The 15,278-nt window shown below is 43.8% G+C and overlaps 1 protein-coding gene across 4 annotated transcripts in view; it reads right to left on the reverse strand.

Annotated features, from left to right (window-relative positions):
- LOC122235496 (GTPase IMAP family member 1-like) overlaps positions 1-15,278 on the reverse strand; it is a 65,298-nt gene that overhangs the window by 5,022 nt on the left and 44,998 nt on the right. For 2 of the 4 annotated variants that reach the window (XM_042975149.1, XM_042975153.1), the window contains exon 1: positions 176-255. The exons of 1 other annotated variant lie outside the window; for it this stretch is intronic. Coding sequence is in view for 1 of the 3 variants with exons in the window: in XM_042975140.1 (XP_042831074.1) it covers positions 176-346 (171 nt within the window). In the remaining 2 variants the exon portion in view is untranslated. Of the gene's footprint in view, positions 1-175; positions 374-15,278 lie in introns of those variants that run through there. One more of the 4 variants, XM_042975140.1, reaches the window with a different exon arrangement.

Below are 15,278 nucleotides of genomic sequence, written 5' to 3' on the forward strand. Positions count from 1 at the left end.
AGGGTGAAGTTATTCTTTCTAGATCCCGCTCCCCTTCCTGGGAGGTAGCAGAATGCAGGCGCCCACTCAGTGAGCTGCAACCAGGCCCTGAATTCCTTAGAGCCCCCCTGCCCCCCTCCACTTCGTCCACTCCCCCCTGCCCCAGGTGGCTCCCTTCCTCCCCGTGTGTGCTCACCTTCCAGCAGAAGTGGTGACAGGCTCTGCTGTTGGCTGCAGAAAACCGGGACCTGGTGCTGTGCCTTGGGTTGTGAGTACAGAGGCTGTTCCTGCCAGCACAGCACAAGGAGGAAGTCTCAGAGCCCAGGGAGGGAGGGCCCAGTGGTGCCGATTTAAAGGGACAGGACATGGGCCAGGTGGGCCAGTGAGTGGTGCCTTTGGGTTCTTTTCACTGCGCAACACACCCTTTGTTTGGGACTGTGATGATGCTTTCCGAAGATCACTGTGGCACCACATCTTGTTCCCGGGAGGGGCTGTTACCTCAATGAAGGGCAGTTTAGATTTCTGAGGCCTGTTCTCAGTTTTGGCCTCTGCCCACTACTCTTATGTCCAGTTGCCTTTTGCTTTTTGGGTGTTTTCCTAGAAAATGGCCTCTTGAGAGTCTCCTTCCCCAGGAATCAGGGAGGAATCCTTGGCTGGACATCAGTGTGGACAAGGCCACCAATGTGGTCCTCTCTGCCATCTCCTCATTCCTAAAGAAAAAGAGGTCTTTTCAGCTATTAAAGGTCAGACAGCAGGAAGAGGATGGAATTTTCATAGGACTTAGTCTAGCCTCAAGTTGGTATCTCTGACCCAAGTGTCTGTTTCTCCTCTCAGGAGGTCATGAGAGGAAAATAGCCGTGAGTAAAATAGCCAGACTTTGTGTGGAGAGAAGGCTACAACAGTGTATGGTGCTATGTGCCCTGGACCTGGTTTGTTCTGGAATCAACTCTGCGATCTTGCCTAGCTCACTTACAGTTTCTGGAGTCACCTCTCCCCGTGTGTAGTGAGGGCTTTCACTTAACCTGAACCTAATACTCTGGGGCCTGATTTTTAGCCAGTCTTGCCAGTTCATTCTCTCTAGTGAAGATACCTAACCCATGGCCCTCCCCCTTATCCCCCCACACCGTATCCAGCTTTATGGAGATATAATTGAAATGTAACACTGTAATTTTAAAGGGTGCAATGTGTTGATTTGATACACTGTATATTGCAAAATAATTGCCACCATAATATTATTAGGTAACACCTGCATCACATCACATATTTACCATTACTCTTTTTTTGAGTGAGAACATTTAAGATCATCTACTCTCTTAGTAACACTTAAGGTATGATACAGTGGTAATGAGCTATAGTCACTGTGCTGCACGTTAGATCCCCACAACTTAATCATCTTATAACTGGAACTTTGTACTCTTTGACCAATGTCTCCCCATCCCCCCATCCCCAAGACCCTGGTCACCACTGTTCTACTCTCCATTTCTATCAGTTTGGCTTTTTAAAATTCCACATAAGGGTGATATCATACAGTATTTGTTTTTCTCTGTTCGACCTGTTTCGCTTACGATAATGCCCTCAAGTTCGACCCTGTTGTTGCAAATGACAAGATGTTCCTCTTTCTTTTCACAGAACAATATATATATATACCCATAGTTGGACCCTTAGGTTGCTTCCACATCTTGGGTATTGTGAGCAATGCTGCAGGGAGCTTGTGAGTACAGATCTTTCTTTGAGATCTTGCTTTCCTTTCTTTTGGATAAATACCCAGAAGTGGGATTGCCGGATCAAATGTAATGCTACCTATAATTTTTGGAGGACCGTCCATACTGTTTTCCACAGTGGCTGCACCAATTTGCGTCCCATGCACAGTGCACAAGGCTTCCCTTTTCTCCACATCCTCCCTAACACTTGTTACCTCTTGTCTTCTTGATGATAGCCATTCTAACAGGTGTGAGGGGACACCTTACTGTGGTTTTGATTTGCAATTCTCCTGATGATGGTGATACTGAGCACATATCCATGCACCTCTGTGCCACCTGTGTGTCCTCTTTGGGAAAATGCCTGTTTACTTCCTCTGTCCTTTTTAAATAAATTGCTCGGGTTTTGCTATTAATTATGTGAGTTCTGTATGTATTTTGGGTATTAACCCTTTATCAAATATACGATTTGCAAATACTTTCTCCCATTCAGTGGACTGCCTTTTTGTATTGTTGATGGTTTCCTTTGCCAGGCAGAAGCGTATTAGTTGGATGTAATCTCACTTGATCATTTTATCTTTCGCTGCCTTTGCTTTTGTGGTCAAATCCAAAAAATTATTGCCAAGACTGATGTAAAGGAGCTTACCCCCTGTTATACTCTAGGATTTCACGTCTCTTAGATTTATTGAGGCTCATTTTATGGCCTATTGGTCATATTTAGGAGAACGTTCTCTGTGTACCTGAACAGAATGCATAATCTACTTCGTTGGGTAATGTGCTGTAATGTTAGGTCTGGTTGGTTTATCTGTGGGTCACATCTTCTGTTTCTGTTTTGACCTTCTGATTAGCTGTGGTACGCGTTGGTCAACGTGGACATTGAAGTCTACAGCTTGTTGTTGAATTGTCTATTTCTCCTTGACGCCCGTTATTTTTTGCTTCCTGTGTTTTGGGGCTCAATTGTGAAGTTCATGTGTGTTTATAATTATTACATCTTCAAAATCACTGAATCTTTGTTCTAGCCATTCAAATCTATCGTTGAGCTCCACTAGTAAAATTTTCATTTCACTCATACTTTTCGCTGCAGAATTTCTATTTTGTTGTTTAAAAAAGCAATTTCTGTATTCTTATGGACACACAGACAGCAGCAAATCAAGGCCTAGAAAGGCAGAAAGGGAATCAGTATCCAGATTCACTACACGATGTTACCTAAAATACCCAGTTCTTAACAACACCTGTAAGATGTACAACGAAACAGGAAGGTGTGACCCATATACTGGAAAAACTCAGGCCACAGGAATTGCCTGGCAGAGGCCCTGGATATTGGATTCAGAGACAGGGCTTCCAAAGAGCAGTTCTAAGCATGTTGAAAGAACTGAAGGAAATCAGTGTGAAAACTCCCACCACTGGTACCATACTTGATGAAAGACTGAGAGCTTTGCCTCTGTGATCAGAAATAAGACAAGGATATCTGCTCTGGCGCTTCACTGCAACTTTGTGCAGGGGGTTTGCATGTTTGGCTGGACTCTCCTGGTGAAGCCTGCTTCCCCTGCAGGGTGAAACCTTTGGTGTCTCTCCTCAGAGGGTGCAGCCTGGGCCTGCAGAGTCCCGGGAGTTGACAGTTGTCTAGCCCCACTCTGTGCGTCTTTCCCTAACCACTCTGTCTGTCCATACTATACCCGGTGGTTAAACCCACTGACCTCCAGCTGATTCCTCCCAAGATACTGTTCTCTTGCTGGAAGGCTGAGAGGACAGGGAGCCCCAGCTTCTCAGCCACACCTCCCAGAATGCAGTTTCCTTCCAGAGAAGCTGAGTGTGTGTTGGAAGGGAGGAAGCAGCTTATGGTAAGTGTCACAGACTCACTGTTCTTACTACTATTTAGTAGACTTTTTTTTTTAAATAGGTTTCTTCGTTTGCTGAATGATCTTAGAACAACTTTAAGAGACTTTAATATATTTTTGAAAATATATACTTTGTACCACTTATGGCTGTCCCACCAGTACTAGGTCTGTAGGGTTCTTCCAGGGCATATGGAAGCCTGTCCTAGTTTTGGGTCAAAGTCTGGCCACATTGCCAACTCCCCTCTTCTTCCTTCCTGCTGGCTTCCTGGAGTTTGCCTCGTTTTGCCTTCCCCTTGTGGTGTCTTATTATAGTTAAACGAAACAGCGTCAAAAGAGAGCCAGGCAGCAGTTACCACCGTGCTACCAACAGCCGTCTTTATACGGAGTCCCGCTGTCCTACTAACTGCAGATATGGTGAACTTGCAGAGGGTGAGAGAGACGCTGGCCTCTCCCTGTATTTCCAAAGAGTCGTTTATATTCTTTCACAGCTTGGACATGAGTCATTTCAGTGCAACTTTCAAGTACTATTTCTTCCTGATAAATAAATAATAGTCAAAATAATAAGGCTGCTCGGCTGTTTGTTTGCTATTTATGTTTTGAGTGAAAATTTTTTAAAACTTGGGGGGACATGGGGGGCTCATTTGGTTGAACATCCAACTCATGGTTTCACCTCAGAACGATGATCTCACAGTTCTTGAATCAAGCCCTGCGTCGGGCTCTGTGCTGGCAGGGAGTGTGCTTGGGATCCTCTCTCTCCCTCTTTATCTGTCCTTCCCCTCCTCACTCTCTCTCTCAAAATTAATAAAAAAAACTTTAATCAATCAATCAATCATTCACTGAACAAACAACCAGTAAAAAAATTGGTCAAAATTTTGGAAAATAGCAGCATCCGTGTGCACCTGTTCTAATAAAGAGCAGAACTGACTTGTTCAGCCCATGTCAGGGTCAAAAGATCTAGCTGCTGTGCTTGCTTTGAACGGGTCCTGGTTGGAGATTCCCAGGAAGACGTCCACCTCATCCTCAGGCCAGCACCAGCCTGGGGAGAGATGGGAAAAGCTACCTGTGCAGAGGCCTGTGAGACCTCCATGGTGGGGTTCCTCCTTCGCCCCGCCTTCCTGCCCCAGTCCCTTTTGAGCACAAGAGCAGCCACAAATGAGAAGACATGAACCTGTGACCTTGCCTTTGTGGCCTGATGAGGAAGACAGACTCGGGAGAGGTGAGGCAGGAAATTGCTGGGGCTGAAGTAAGATGTATGTTTTTCTGTGCATGAGTGAATTTACGAGAAATCACCCTGTTGCCCATTTCTTGAAAATGCAAGGGACTGTGGGAAACAATAACAGAAAAACTGTGCTGTGATATGGTGCCATAAATATAACAGTCTTTCCTTTATCCCTCGTTAAAGATTTACTTACCGTGTTTATCATTTGTAATAAAGCACTCGAGACACTCCACAAAGATGTGAGTGAAGCAGTAAAAGATGTCAAGTTGAAACCAAAAGAAAAAAATGAAGGTAACAGCAGAAACTGTGCCAACTTTGTTGTAAATCCCAGAGAGGGCAGATCACTGAATGCTGTCAGCTGGTCCTGGCAGCCTGTGAGTTCTTTCCCTGACCCCCATTCTCCCAAGCCGCCTCTTCCACCATTGGTACCGAGGAATGGCTAAGAATCCAGGGGCCATCCAAGCAAAGGCTGTGGGGTTTGGAGGCGTGGGACTGGAAAGTCTAGGCGGATGAGTGAGGAAGGATGCTGTGTGTGTGGAGAGTAGCAGAGAACTTGGGTTAAAACATGCCTGTGCCTTTGCTTCTTGTGTTCATGGCTGTTGGTGCTGGCTGGTAAATAAAGGTGATGTCCATAACCATCTGTAAGTGTCCATTACTCTGATGGCCCAGGGACACCAAAGCCCTGGGGAAAGAAGGTCCATACTCATATTCACACCTGGGTCCTCCAGCCGGGAGTCTTGGGACTCGGCCCTCCTCAGGGTCTCCCTTTGGGGGCCACAGGCCCGTGTTCCACCAGGAGATTTATACCTACAGCCAACCAACACCTGAGAAATTGTGTGGGTACGTGAGCCCAGGGTCATGAATCATGCCGGGGGGGGGGGTGGGGAGAGTCCTGGGATTCGTCCTCATTGGGAGAGGCCCAGAGAGTCTCGCATGATGCTGTTCTGTAGGAGGCATTGTATTGAGACAATCTAGGACTTCTTATCCATAAAGATAGTGGGGCACATGGGGATTGTGGTTTTTTGGGGTCTGTTTGTGTATGGGTTTTCTCCAAGCCATAGATCTTGATCATGGCAGAATCAGGCGCACACACTTTTCCTCTGAATGATTTTCATATATTAAGGAGACATTTTTGCTGATTAAGAGAAAATAGTCCTTTTGTGCGGTGTTGGTATTCTGTAAGAGTGAGGGATTGATTGTTGCTGCTGGGACAGGGGCCTGCTTTTACCTCTGACCCCCCGCTCATGGTGCCCTGATAGTCTGCCTGTTTGCCTTCAGATTTCAGGAGGCCTTAACCTCACTCCCAGGCCTTAAATTCCTGTGTGTCTCTTTAAAAGAAACAATTATTAGGTTTTGTTTTGGTGTTGTATAATTGTTTCCAAAAAGAAAATTCTTCAGAGAACTGAAATCTAAGTTCTGAGAAAGCCCCAAGCTCTCTCTCATCAGGGAGTACCGGGGTCCATCTGGGCCAGAAATGTGGTGGGAATGAGGAAGAATGTAGTCTAGAAGATTTGCCCTGTTCACACTATACCACAGAAGGGGAGACCTTTGGGTTTCTCAGAGGATGGGACAAGAAAGCAGGCAGGGGCAAGGTGGAGGGGACATGCTGGATGCCTAGTACTGCACGACAGGTCGGCCAAACAACAGTTGAAACAGTTGAGACATGGATTGTGGTAGCTCCTGGAGTCCAAAGTCAAGATGCCAGCAGAGGCGTGTGCTCTCTGAAGCCTTGAGGGGAGGACCTTGCTTGCTTCTTCCTGGGCTCTGCTGGCAGCTGGCCATCTTGGTGCTCTTTGGCTGGAGATAAGCCACCACTCTCTTTCCTCACGCATTTCATTAGAAGCAGCAAGGAGACACCAGGCCACATCTTCCACATTGTTCTCGGGATTCTCCTCAGCTAAATATTCAAGTTCATCACTTACATGGTCTACTCTCCACCCAGCAGCCCACCTCAGTTTAGCCCGCCTCCCTGCCTCCTGTCATTTTATAGCAAGTGCCATCGTCCCTCCAATGTCCAGCAGCGTGGTCCCCACCTCTCTCTGGGACCTCACCAGAAAGTGACCTGGATGTTCATCCTACCACCGACATCCTCTTAGGCCTTGCTTTTTATCATGTACCTCAGAATTCTTCGAGCCTCCATGCATTACTCAATTTCAAAACGACTCCTACATTTTAAGTAATTACCAGAGCAGGACCCTGCTTCTTGGCCTTAAAATCTATATTAGTTCCCCCAGGAGCTGCTGTAACAAATGACCACAAACTGTTGCTTAAAGAGCAGAAACTTACTGTCTCATTGTTATGGCTACTGTCTCACTGGCACAGGCTACAAGTGCCAAACTGAGACGTTCCCAGGGCCATACTCTCCATGAAGTCTCTGGGGAAGGATCCTTCTTTGCTGCGTCTTAGCTTCTGGTGCTGGCTGTCGTGCTTTGTTCTTTGCCTTCTAGGTGCTTCAGTCCAATCTCTGCCTCTTTTGTCACACGGTGTTCTCTGTGTGTATCTCTGTGTAAACTTCCCTCACTCTGAATGAAACAATTCCAGGCATTGGAGTAGGGCTCAACCTTAACTTAAAGACATGACATCACAGAGACCATGCTGCAAAGAAGGTCACATTCTCAAGTACCAGAGGTTAGCCCTTCTTTAGAAGGACACAATTCAACCTACAATATGGTAAGAGAGGGACAGTGTGTGCAGTGTGAGGGTACAGTACCCCTGATCTCTTCCTCTCCAGTCCTCGTTGCAGTTACCAGGTTAAGCCCATTGGGATAGTTTTCTTAGGTCTCTGCTTCTTGGAAATCTACTGTCTAGGGCTTAGAATCCACATTCCTTGGCCTGGTATTCAACAGTCATTATAATCAGTCTCAACTCTTCTTCCAAGAATGAGATTTTTCTAGATATCATTGTTCCCATTAATATCCATTTTATACTTTTGTAAGAAACAAAGGTGATAATGATATGGAGGTCAGTGCCTGGGACGCAGTAGGCCCTCAGTAAAGGCTGGTAATGATTCCTGCACTCCAAATTGTTAGCTGTTCTCTGCCTGTGTCCAGTGTTATTTCCACCTCCAAGGCTTGGATCATGCTATTTCTCCCTCTCTTTTTATCTGCAGTTTTCAAAAAAAGCAAACTCATGACTCCTGGGTAAGGATAAACACATCAAAGATTTGGCTCAACTCATGGCTTAACTAGAGAACCAGTTTGATTCTATAATTGGTTCAAAGTTCCTTTGGGTGGCTCAATCAGTTAAGCGTCTGACTCTTGATCTCAGCTCAGGTCTTGACCTTAGGGTCTTTAGTTTGGGCTCCATGCTGGGTGTGAAACCTAGTTAAAAACAAGCAAATAAGCAATGAATAAAACAAAAAAACACACAAACAAACAGAAACACAAAGTTCATTTGAAATCAAGGGTTAATGTGTTCAAGAGAGTAGTAACATGTAATTTTTGAGTTGCATATTCCACCAGACAGAAAATTCGCTGAGTATCTCCAAGGCAGAGATGTGCAAAAATTCTCTCTGTCCTTAAAGTGTTGTAAAATATCACAGCGGATCATCAAGCACAGCACCACACAGAACAATAGAATACTCCAGTAATCTCTCTTGCCTATTTCTAAGTTTTGGATCATTTTCATAGCGTTCTCTACTTTGTGATCATAAACAGTCTCCAACAAGTATTGTTGATCCTAGAAGATTGTTTTTACTATGCATGGCCTGATTATTTATACAGATGCAGCAAGAATCTTAATTAACCGGAAAAGCCTCCTTAAGTTTGCTTGGGAAATCTAGAGCCTAATCATATGAAGCAACTATCAATTCCAAAGGATAAACTTCTTTTGAAATTTTCAAAATGAGTTTTGAATCAGACTTTTCAAAGCCCCTGCCATTCTTCTATCCTAGGAGTAGGAAACCAAGGCCCAAACACTTTCTCCAGTAAACTTTGCATGCTGTACCCATAAATATCTGTGAATTTCCCTCTTCCTGATGTCTCCAAAATTTGCCTGTGTTTCTGGACTACCTGGGAGTGGACTTCCTTACTCCCAGAGACTGAGATCCTGGAAGCCAGACATCATATTCGTTTTCTTATGAAGGTTTTGGAGACATTAGCTCCACATGTAACACCAATAATTGCTCCTTAGCAGTGGCCTGATGGTCTTTGATTAAACAACAATCACTCTCAGATATCACACTGTACATATGGCCTTGCTCCAGAATTGATTTTTCCAATGATATCTTTGTAAACAAGAGGACAGATTTTTATTAAACTTATGCACATGGTTCTATTAACATGAAAGTGAATGAAACTCAGTAGAAACATTTGTTTCTGAATTTTGAGGGTAGGTGAAGATGAGGTAATGTTTAAAGACGGTTGTTGTGGGTTTACAAACACACAGTCTACTAATTCATTTAAGGAGAAAGAAATAAGGTTTCCACAAATAGCCATATAAGTAGAACATCAAACAGAATGCCATCAATATTGCAAACAAATAACCACAATGGCACATCTTGAATCCGTTCACTCAGTCCTATGTCATTACTTCTCACTCTGCTGGATCTTGAGTCAGTCGTCTGATTTCCTGAGGTACATATGCTTCCAGCCTGAGAGTCCCAGTAGTCCTGGCTTTGCTCACTGGCACAGTCTGAGCATTGAGTCAGTGCTGCCATCTTGGAAACCTGCTCTGAAGAGTCTCTTTGAGGCAACAGTAGTTCAGAGCACGTCCTACAGTTTTTCCCCTGAAGCTCCAAGATTGTGACCTCTGGTGAAGACACAAATTCTGAGTGGTCACTTTTGGTAGATCTTCAGAGAAGCCTTAGGAGGAAGCAGAGACCTGTTTGAGAACAGGACTGAATGGTTGTGGTTCATAACGGAATATAACATCGTGGAAGACAGTAAAAGGCTCTTTGGGGGGCATGGTCTTTATTTCATGAGGGTTTGGTCAATGTTTCCTTTGAGGGATTCAGCCCCAAGTGCACTGTCACACCTAACACCTCTACCTCTTTTGTGACACGACTGCCGTGAGGCTGCAAGAGGCAGCTCTTCTTGCACATCCGTGGATCCAGAAGACCATTTCATTAAAGACATGTGAGAGCAGGGGTGTAGATAATCCATATCCCTTATCCTGGTAGACAGGCTGTGGAGGTGCTGAGTCTTCCTTTTCATGCAGTGCCCTTTGTGGGTGGAGTGAGTGGGGAGAAACAAGGAAACCTTGAGTGATGTCCACTTAAAAGAGATTGTTACAAAGTAGAAGTGACTAGTTTTATGTGGCACCAAGAGAGAAGGCACCAGAATCCCTAACCCCCAACATGATGGTATTTGGGGGTAACGTAAGTGGGTTTCCATGAGTTCATGAATCTGGGATCCTCTTGATGGGATTAGTGCCCTTGTAAGAAGAGATAGCAGAGAGTTGCTTCCTCGCTCCATCATGTATGGACACGGTGAGACAGTGCCATTTGCAAATCAGGAAGTGAGCCTTCCCCAGGGAAACAAGTTGGCTGGCCCATTGGGCTTGGGTTGCCCAGTCTCCAGAACTGTGAGAGATTAATTCCTGTTGTTCCTGCTCCCAGGCTGTGGTATTATGGCTGTCCACGCTGACTAAGACAGCATCTATAATGTGTAGATGAGCCTCAGGATGGTAATCTATGAGACTAGCATAGAGGGTTCTATTACTTCTTCTAACTAATACCTATTGATCACTATGGTTTGAGTACCACTTCATGTGCACAAATTTATCTGGTTTCACAATGACCGTCTGAAGTAAGCATTCCATTTTATTTTTTTTTTAATTTTTTTTCAATATATGAAATTTATTGTCACATTGGTTTCCATACAACACCCAGTGCTCATCCCAAAAGGTGCCCTCCTCAATGCCCATCACCCACCCTCCCTTCCCTCCCACCCCCCCATCAACCCTCAGTTTGTTCTCAGTTTTTAACAGTCTCCTATGCTTTGGCTCTCTCCCACTCTAACCTCTTTTTTTTTTTTTCCTTCCCCTCCCCCATGGGTTTCTGTTAAGTTTCTCAGGATCCACATAAGAGTGAAACCATATGGTATCTGTCTTTCTTTGTATGGCTTATTTCACTTAGCATCACACTCTCCAGTTCCATCCACGTTGCTACAAAAGGCCATATTTCATTCTTTCTCATTGCCACGTAGTATTCCATTGTGAATATATAAACCACAATTTCTTTATCCATTCATCAGTTGCTGGACATTTAGGCTCTTTCCATAATTTGGCTATTCTTGAGAGTGCTGCTATAAACATTGGGGTACAAGTGCCCCTATGCATCAGTACTCCTGTATCCCTTGGGTAAATTCCTAGCAGTGCTATTGCTGGGTCATAGGGTAGGTCTATTTTTAATTTTCTGAGGAACCTCCACACTGCTTTCCAGAGCGGCTGCACCAATTTGCATTCCCACCAACAGTGCAAGTGGGTTCCCGTTTCTCGACATCCTCCCCAGCATCTATAGCCTCCTGATTTGTTCATTTTGGCCACTCTGACTGGCGTGAGGTGATATCTGAGTGTGGTTTTGATTTGTATTTCCCTGATAAGGAGCGACGTTGAACATCTTTTCATGTGCCTGTTGGCCATCCGGATGTCTTCTTTAGAGAAGTGTCTATTCATGTTTTCTGCCCATTTCTTCACTGGGTTATTTGTTTTTCAGGTGTGGAGTTTGGTGAGCTCTTTATAGATTTTGGATACTAGACCTTTGTCCGATATGTCATTTGCAAATATCTTTTCCCATTCTGTTGGTTGCCTTTTAGTTTTGTTGGTTGTTTCCTTTGCTGTGCAGAAGCTTTTTATCTTCATAAGGTCCCAGTAATTCATTTTTGCTTTTAATTCCCTTGCCTTTGGGGATGTGCCGAGTAAGAGATTGCTACGGCTGAGGTCAGAGAGGTCTTTTCCTGCTTTCTCCTGTAAGGTTTTGATGGTTTCCTGTCTCACATTCAGGTCCTTTATCAATTTTGAGTTTATTATTGTGAATGGTGTGAGAAAGTGGTCTAGTTTCAACCTTCTGCATGTTGCTGTCCAGTTCTCCCAGCACCATTTGTTAAAGAGAGTGTCTTTTTTCCATTGGATGTTCTTTCCTGCTTTGTCAAAGATGAGTTGGCCATACGTTTGTGGGTCTAGTTCTGGGGTTTCTATTCTATTCCATTGGTCTATGTGTCTGTTTTTGTGCCAATACCATGCTGTCTTGATGATGACAGCTTTGTAGTAGAGGCTAAAGTCTGGGATTGTGATGCCTCCTGCTTTGGTCTTTTTCTTCAAAATTACTTTGGCTATTCGGGGCCTTTTGTGGTTCCATATGAATTTTAGGATGGCTTGTTCCAGTTTCGAGAAGAATGCTGTTGCAATTTTGATTGGGATTGCATTGAATGTGTAGATAGCCTTGGGTAGTATTGACATTTTGACAATATTTATTCTTCCAATCCATGAGTAGGGAATGTCTTTCCATTTCTTTATATCTTCTTCAATTACCTTCATAAGCTTTCTATAGTTTTCAGCATACAGATCTTTTACATCTTTGGTTAGATTTATTCCTAGGTATTTTATGCTTCTTGGTGCAATTGTGAATGGGATCGGTTTCTTTGTCTTTCTGTTGCTTCATTGTTAGTGTATAAGAATGCAACTGATTTCTGTACATTGATTTTGTATCCTGCAACTTTGCTGAATTCATGTATCAGTTCTAGCAGACTTTTGGTGGAGTCTGTCGGATTTTCCATGTATAATACCATGTCATCTGTAAAAAGCGAAAACTTGACTTCATCTTTGCCAATTTTGATGCCTTTGATTTCCTTTTGTTGTCTGATTGCTGATGCTAGAACTTCCAACACTATATTAAACAACAGCAGTGAGAGTGGGCATCCCTGTCGTGTTCCTGATCTCAGGGGAAAAGCTCTCAGTTTTTCCCCGTTGAGGATGATGTTAGCTGTGGGCTTTTCATAAATGGCTTTTATGATCTTTAAGTATGCTCCTTCTATCCCAACTTTCTCAAGCGTTTTTATTAAGAAAGTGTGCTGGATTTTGTCAAAGGCCTTTTCTGCATGGATTGACAGGATCATATGGTTCTTCTCTTTTTTTTTTTTTTTTTATTAATGTGATGTATCACGTTGATTGAACCAGCCCTGCATCCCAGGAATGAATCCCACTTGATCATGGTGAATAATTCTTTTTATAAGGCATTCCATTTTAAAGATTAGGGAAGTGAGTTGCAGAGAGGTTAACTCACCCAAATGTGGCAGGCTGAATGGTGGCCTCTGAAGGATGGCCACACTCTAATCCCCAGAGCCTGTGAATATTACCTTATTCCATAAGCATCTTTGCAGATGTGATTAAGTTAATGACTTTGAGATGGGGAGATTATTCCGGATTATCTGGGTGGGCCCCAGATGTAATCAGAAAGGTCCTTCTAAGGAGAGGCAAGAAGGCAATGTGATGAAGGCAGCAGAGATTGGTGTGATGTGGCCACAAGTCCAAGACAGCTGGCAGCTTCTAGAAGATGTAAGAGGAAAGGGATGGATTCTCTCCTGGAGCCTCCAGAAAGAACCAGCTCTGCAGGACCTTGATTTTATCTCCATAAGACTAATTCCATGCTCTTGTCCTCCATAACTGTAGAAGATGAAGTGTATATTGTTTTAGGGTACTAATGTTTTGGGAATTTGTTATGGAGGCAATAGGAAACGGATCCACCAAGGTTACAAAGACGATGTGTAGAAGAAACAAGACAATGGGGAATGATTCTTTTAAACTACTGTTATTATTTCTGCACTATTTTAATAAGTTGAGCTTTGAGATTATCTAGATCTGAGCAGCAGAAAACACCCTGAGCCCCACATGAAGACTCCTATAGAATTCAAAGAATGTCTCTTAATGACCCCACACCTTTTGAAAATTCGTTATATCCACATTTCTGTGTGTGTGAAATGGAAAGAATCAAAGGAAAACAAAAAAGGAAGCTGTGGCTTTGTCCACATTTATCTCTCTGCTTCTGACTATGTGGAAGGAGCAAGATCCTGGGTGGAAAGTTGTGTTTCCAGGGTTGGAGGAGGAGACAAGCGGTGGAGAGGCCTGTGGCTCACAGCATAGGTGCAAGTGGAAGGAAGCCCTCAATGATCAGGAGCGTGGCCAAGTGAACAATTCAGATATGGGGCTACACTGCTTCTATCCAGAATCTTCTAGAAGGAGATCACTCCTAACTTAGGGCTCAGGATGGGACTGATGGGGGCCACATGCTCCTTTTTGACCAATGATCACAAGGCTGTTACCATTTGAGATCCGCATCTGATTTCTTGTGGCATCCATGGATTCTGTGTCAACTAGTCTCCTGTTCCCTCTAGGGAACTTAACAGCATACCTGAGCATAATACCTGGAGAAGCAATTAGCTGACCATGAAAACATCCAAGGACTAGTTTCACTCAAGGAATATGTAGCTTGAAATGAAACTAGGAAATGGTAGAGATATTTTGAGGAAGAAATATGATTCTAGCTCTCCTCTAGACTTTTATGTATGCGGCCTCATCAAGACCAAGTTCGTGGGTATGTGACCTGTGCAGTTGCACAGGGCCCTGTACTTAGAAGGGTTTACTGTTCTATTGATGTCATCTTGAAACTCTTAATTTTTTTTTGTTTGTTTTTGACAAAGGGCCTGGCATATTCCTTTTGTGCCAGACTTTGCAAATTACATAGCTGGTCCCGGTCTGTGTCTTTATTGCAAATTGGAAAACAGCTACCTGGGGCCCTCCAAGTCATTAGCACCAATAACTGGTCTAATGATATGGACCAATAATATAGTATTAATACAATAATTTCCAAATCTAGCTGCTTCCCTCCATGGGTTGCATCCCCATTGGCCACTACTTCCTGCCATATTTAGTTCTCTTAGTACCCACCTTCAAGTGTGAGCATCAAGTAATCCCATGTCTCAATGTAGTGAACAAAAATATATAATCAAAAACATTATAATTTCATGATGATGCAACAGACAATTGGAACAGCTGGTCAACCATGAGAGGTTTGACCATCTGCCTATCATCTCAAAGTTTCCAGAGCAGGTTGGAGTGGAGGCACTGGCTAAATCTGGGAAAATCTACCTGTGCCTGGGTCTGGGGTAGAGGAAAGTAGGAAGGTTGTAGGGGAAAGTTTGATCTCCACCCTGGGTGCATCTTTTGTTGTCAGGTCATGCATATTTTGGGGCTTGAAAGAACCATATGAAGAAAACCAGAGAAGGTGTACAGTCATTGGAAGACTTTTTCCAGGCCACATCTTCCTTTTTTTCTCTTGGCTCCCAATGGTTTAGACTCTTGGCTTTGTACCTGAAGGCTGGTAAATTCTTAATGAGTAACTTGAGACCTTCATGAAAGACTATCATGAAAACCCATATGATACAATCACTGGGAAGTATCCCAGGCTCTAAATTTGGACACATCTAGCCACCTATTTGAGTTTCTTCTTCTTAGAATCACCCCAGAGTCTCCCACTCCATGCAGGGAAGATGACCCAACACCATGCCTGGCTCTGTGTGCATGATTTGTGTCATGTAATAAGGGCCTTTG

Source organism: Panthera tigris, chromosome A2 (assembly GCF_018350195.1).
Source record: "Panthera tigris isolate Pti1 chromosome A2, P.tigris_Pti1_mat1.1, whole genome shotgun sequence".
Taxonomy (NCBI): Eukaryota; Metazoa; Chordata; class Mammalia; order Carnivora; family Felidae; genus Panthera; species Panthera tigris.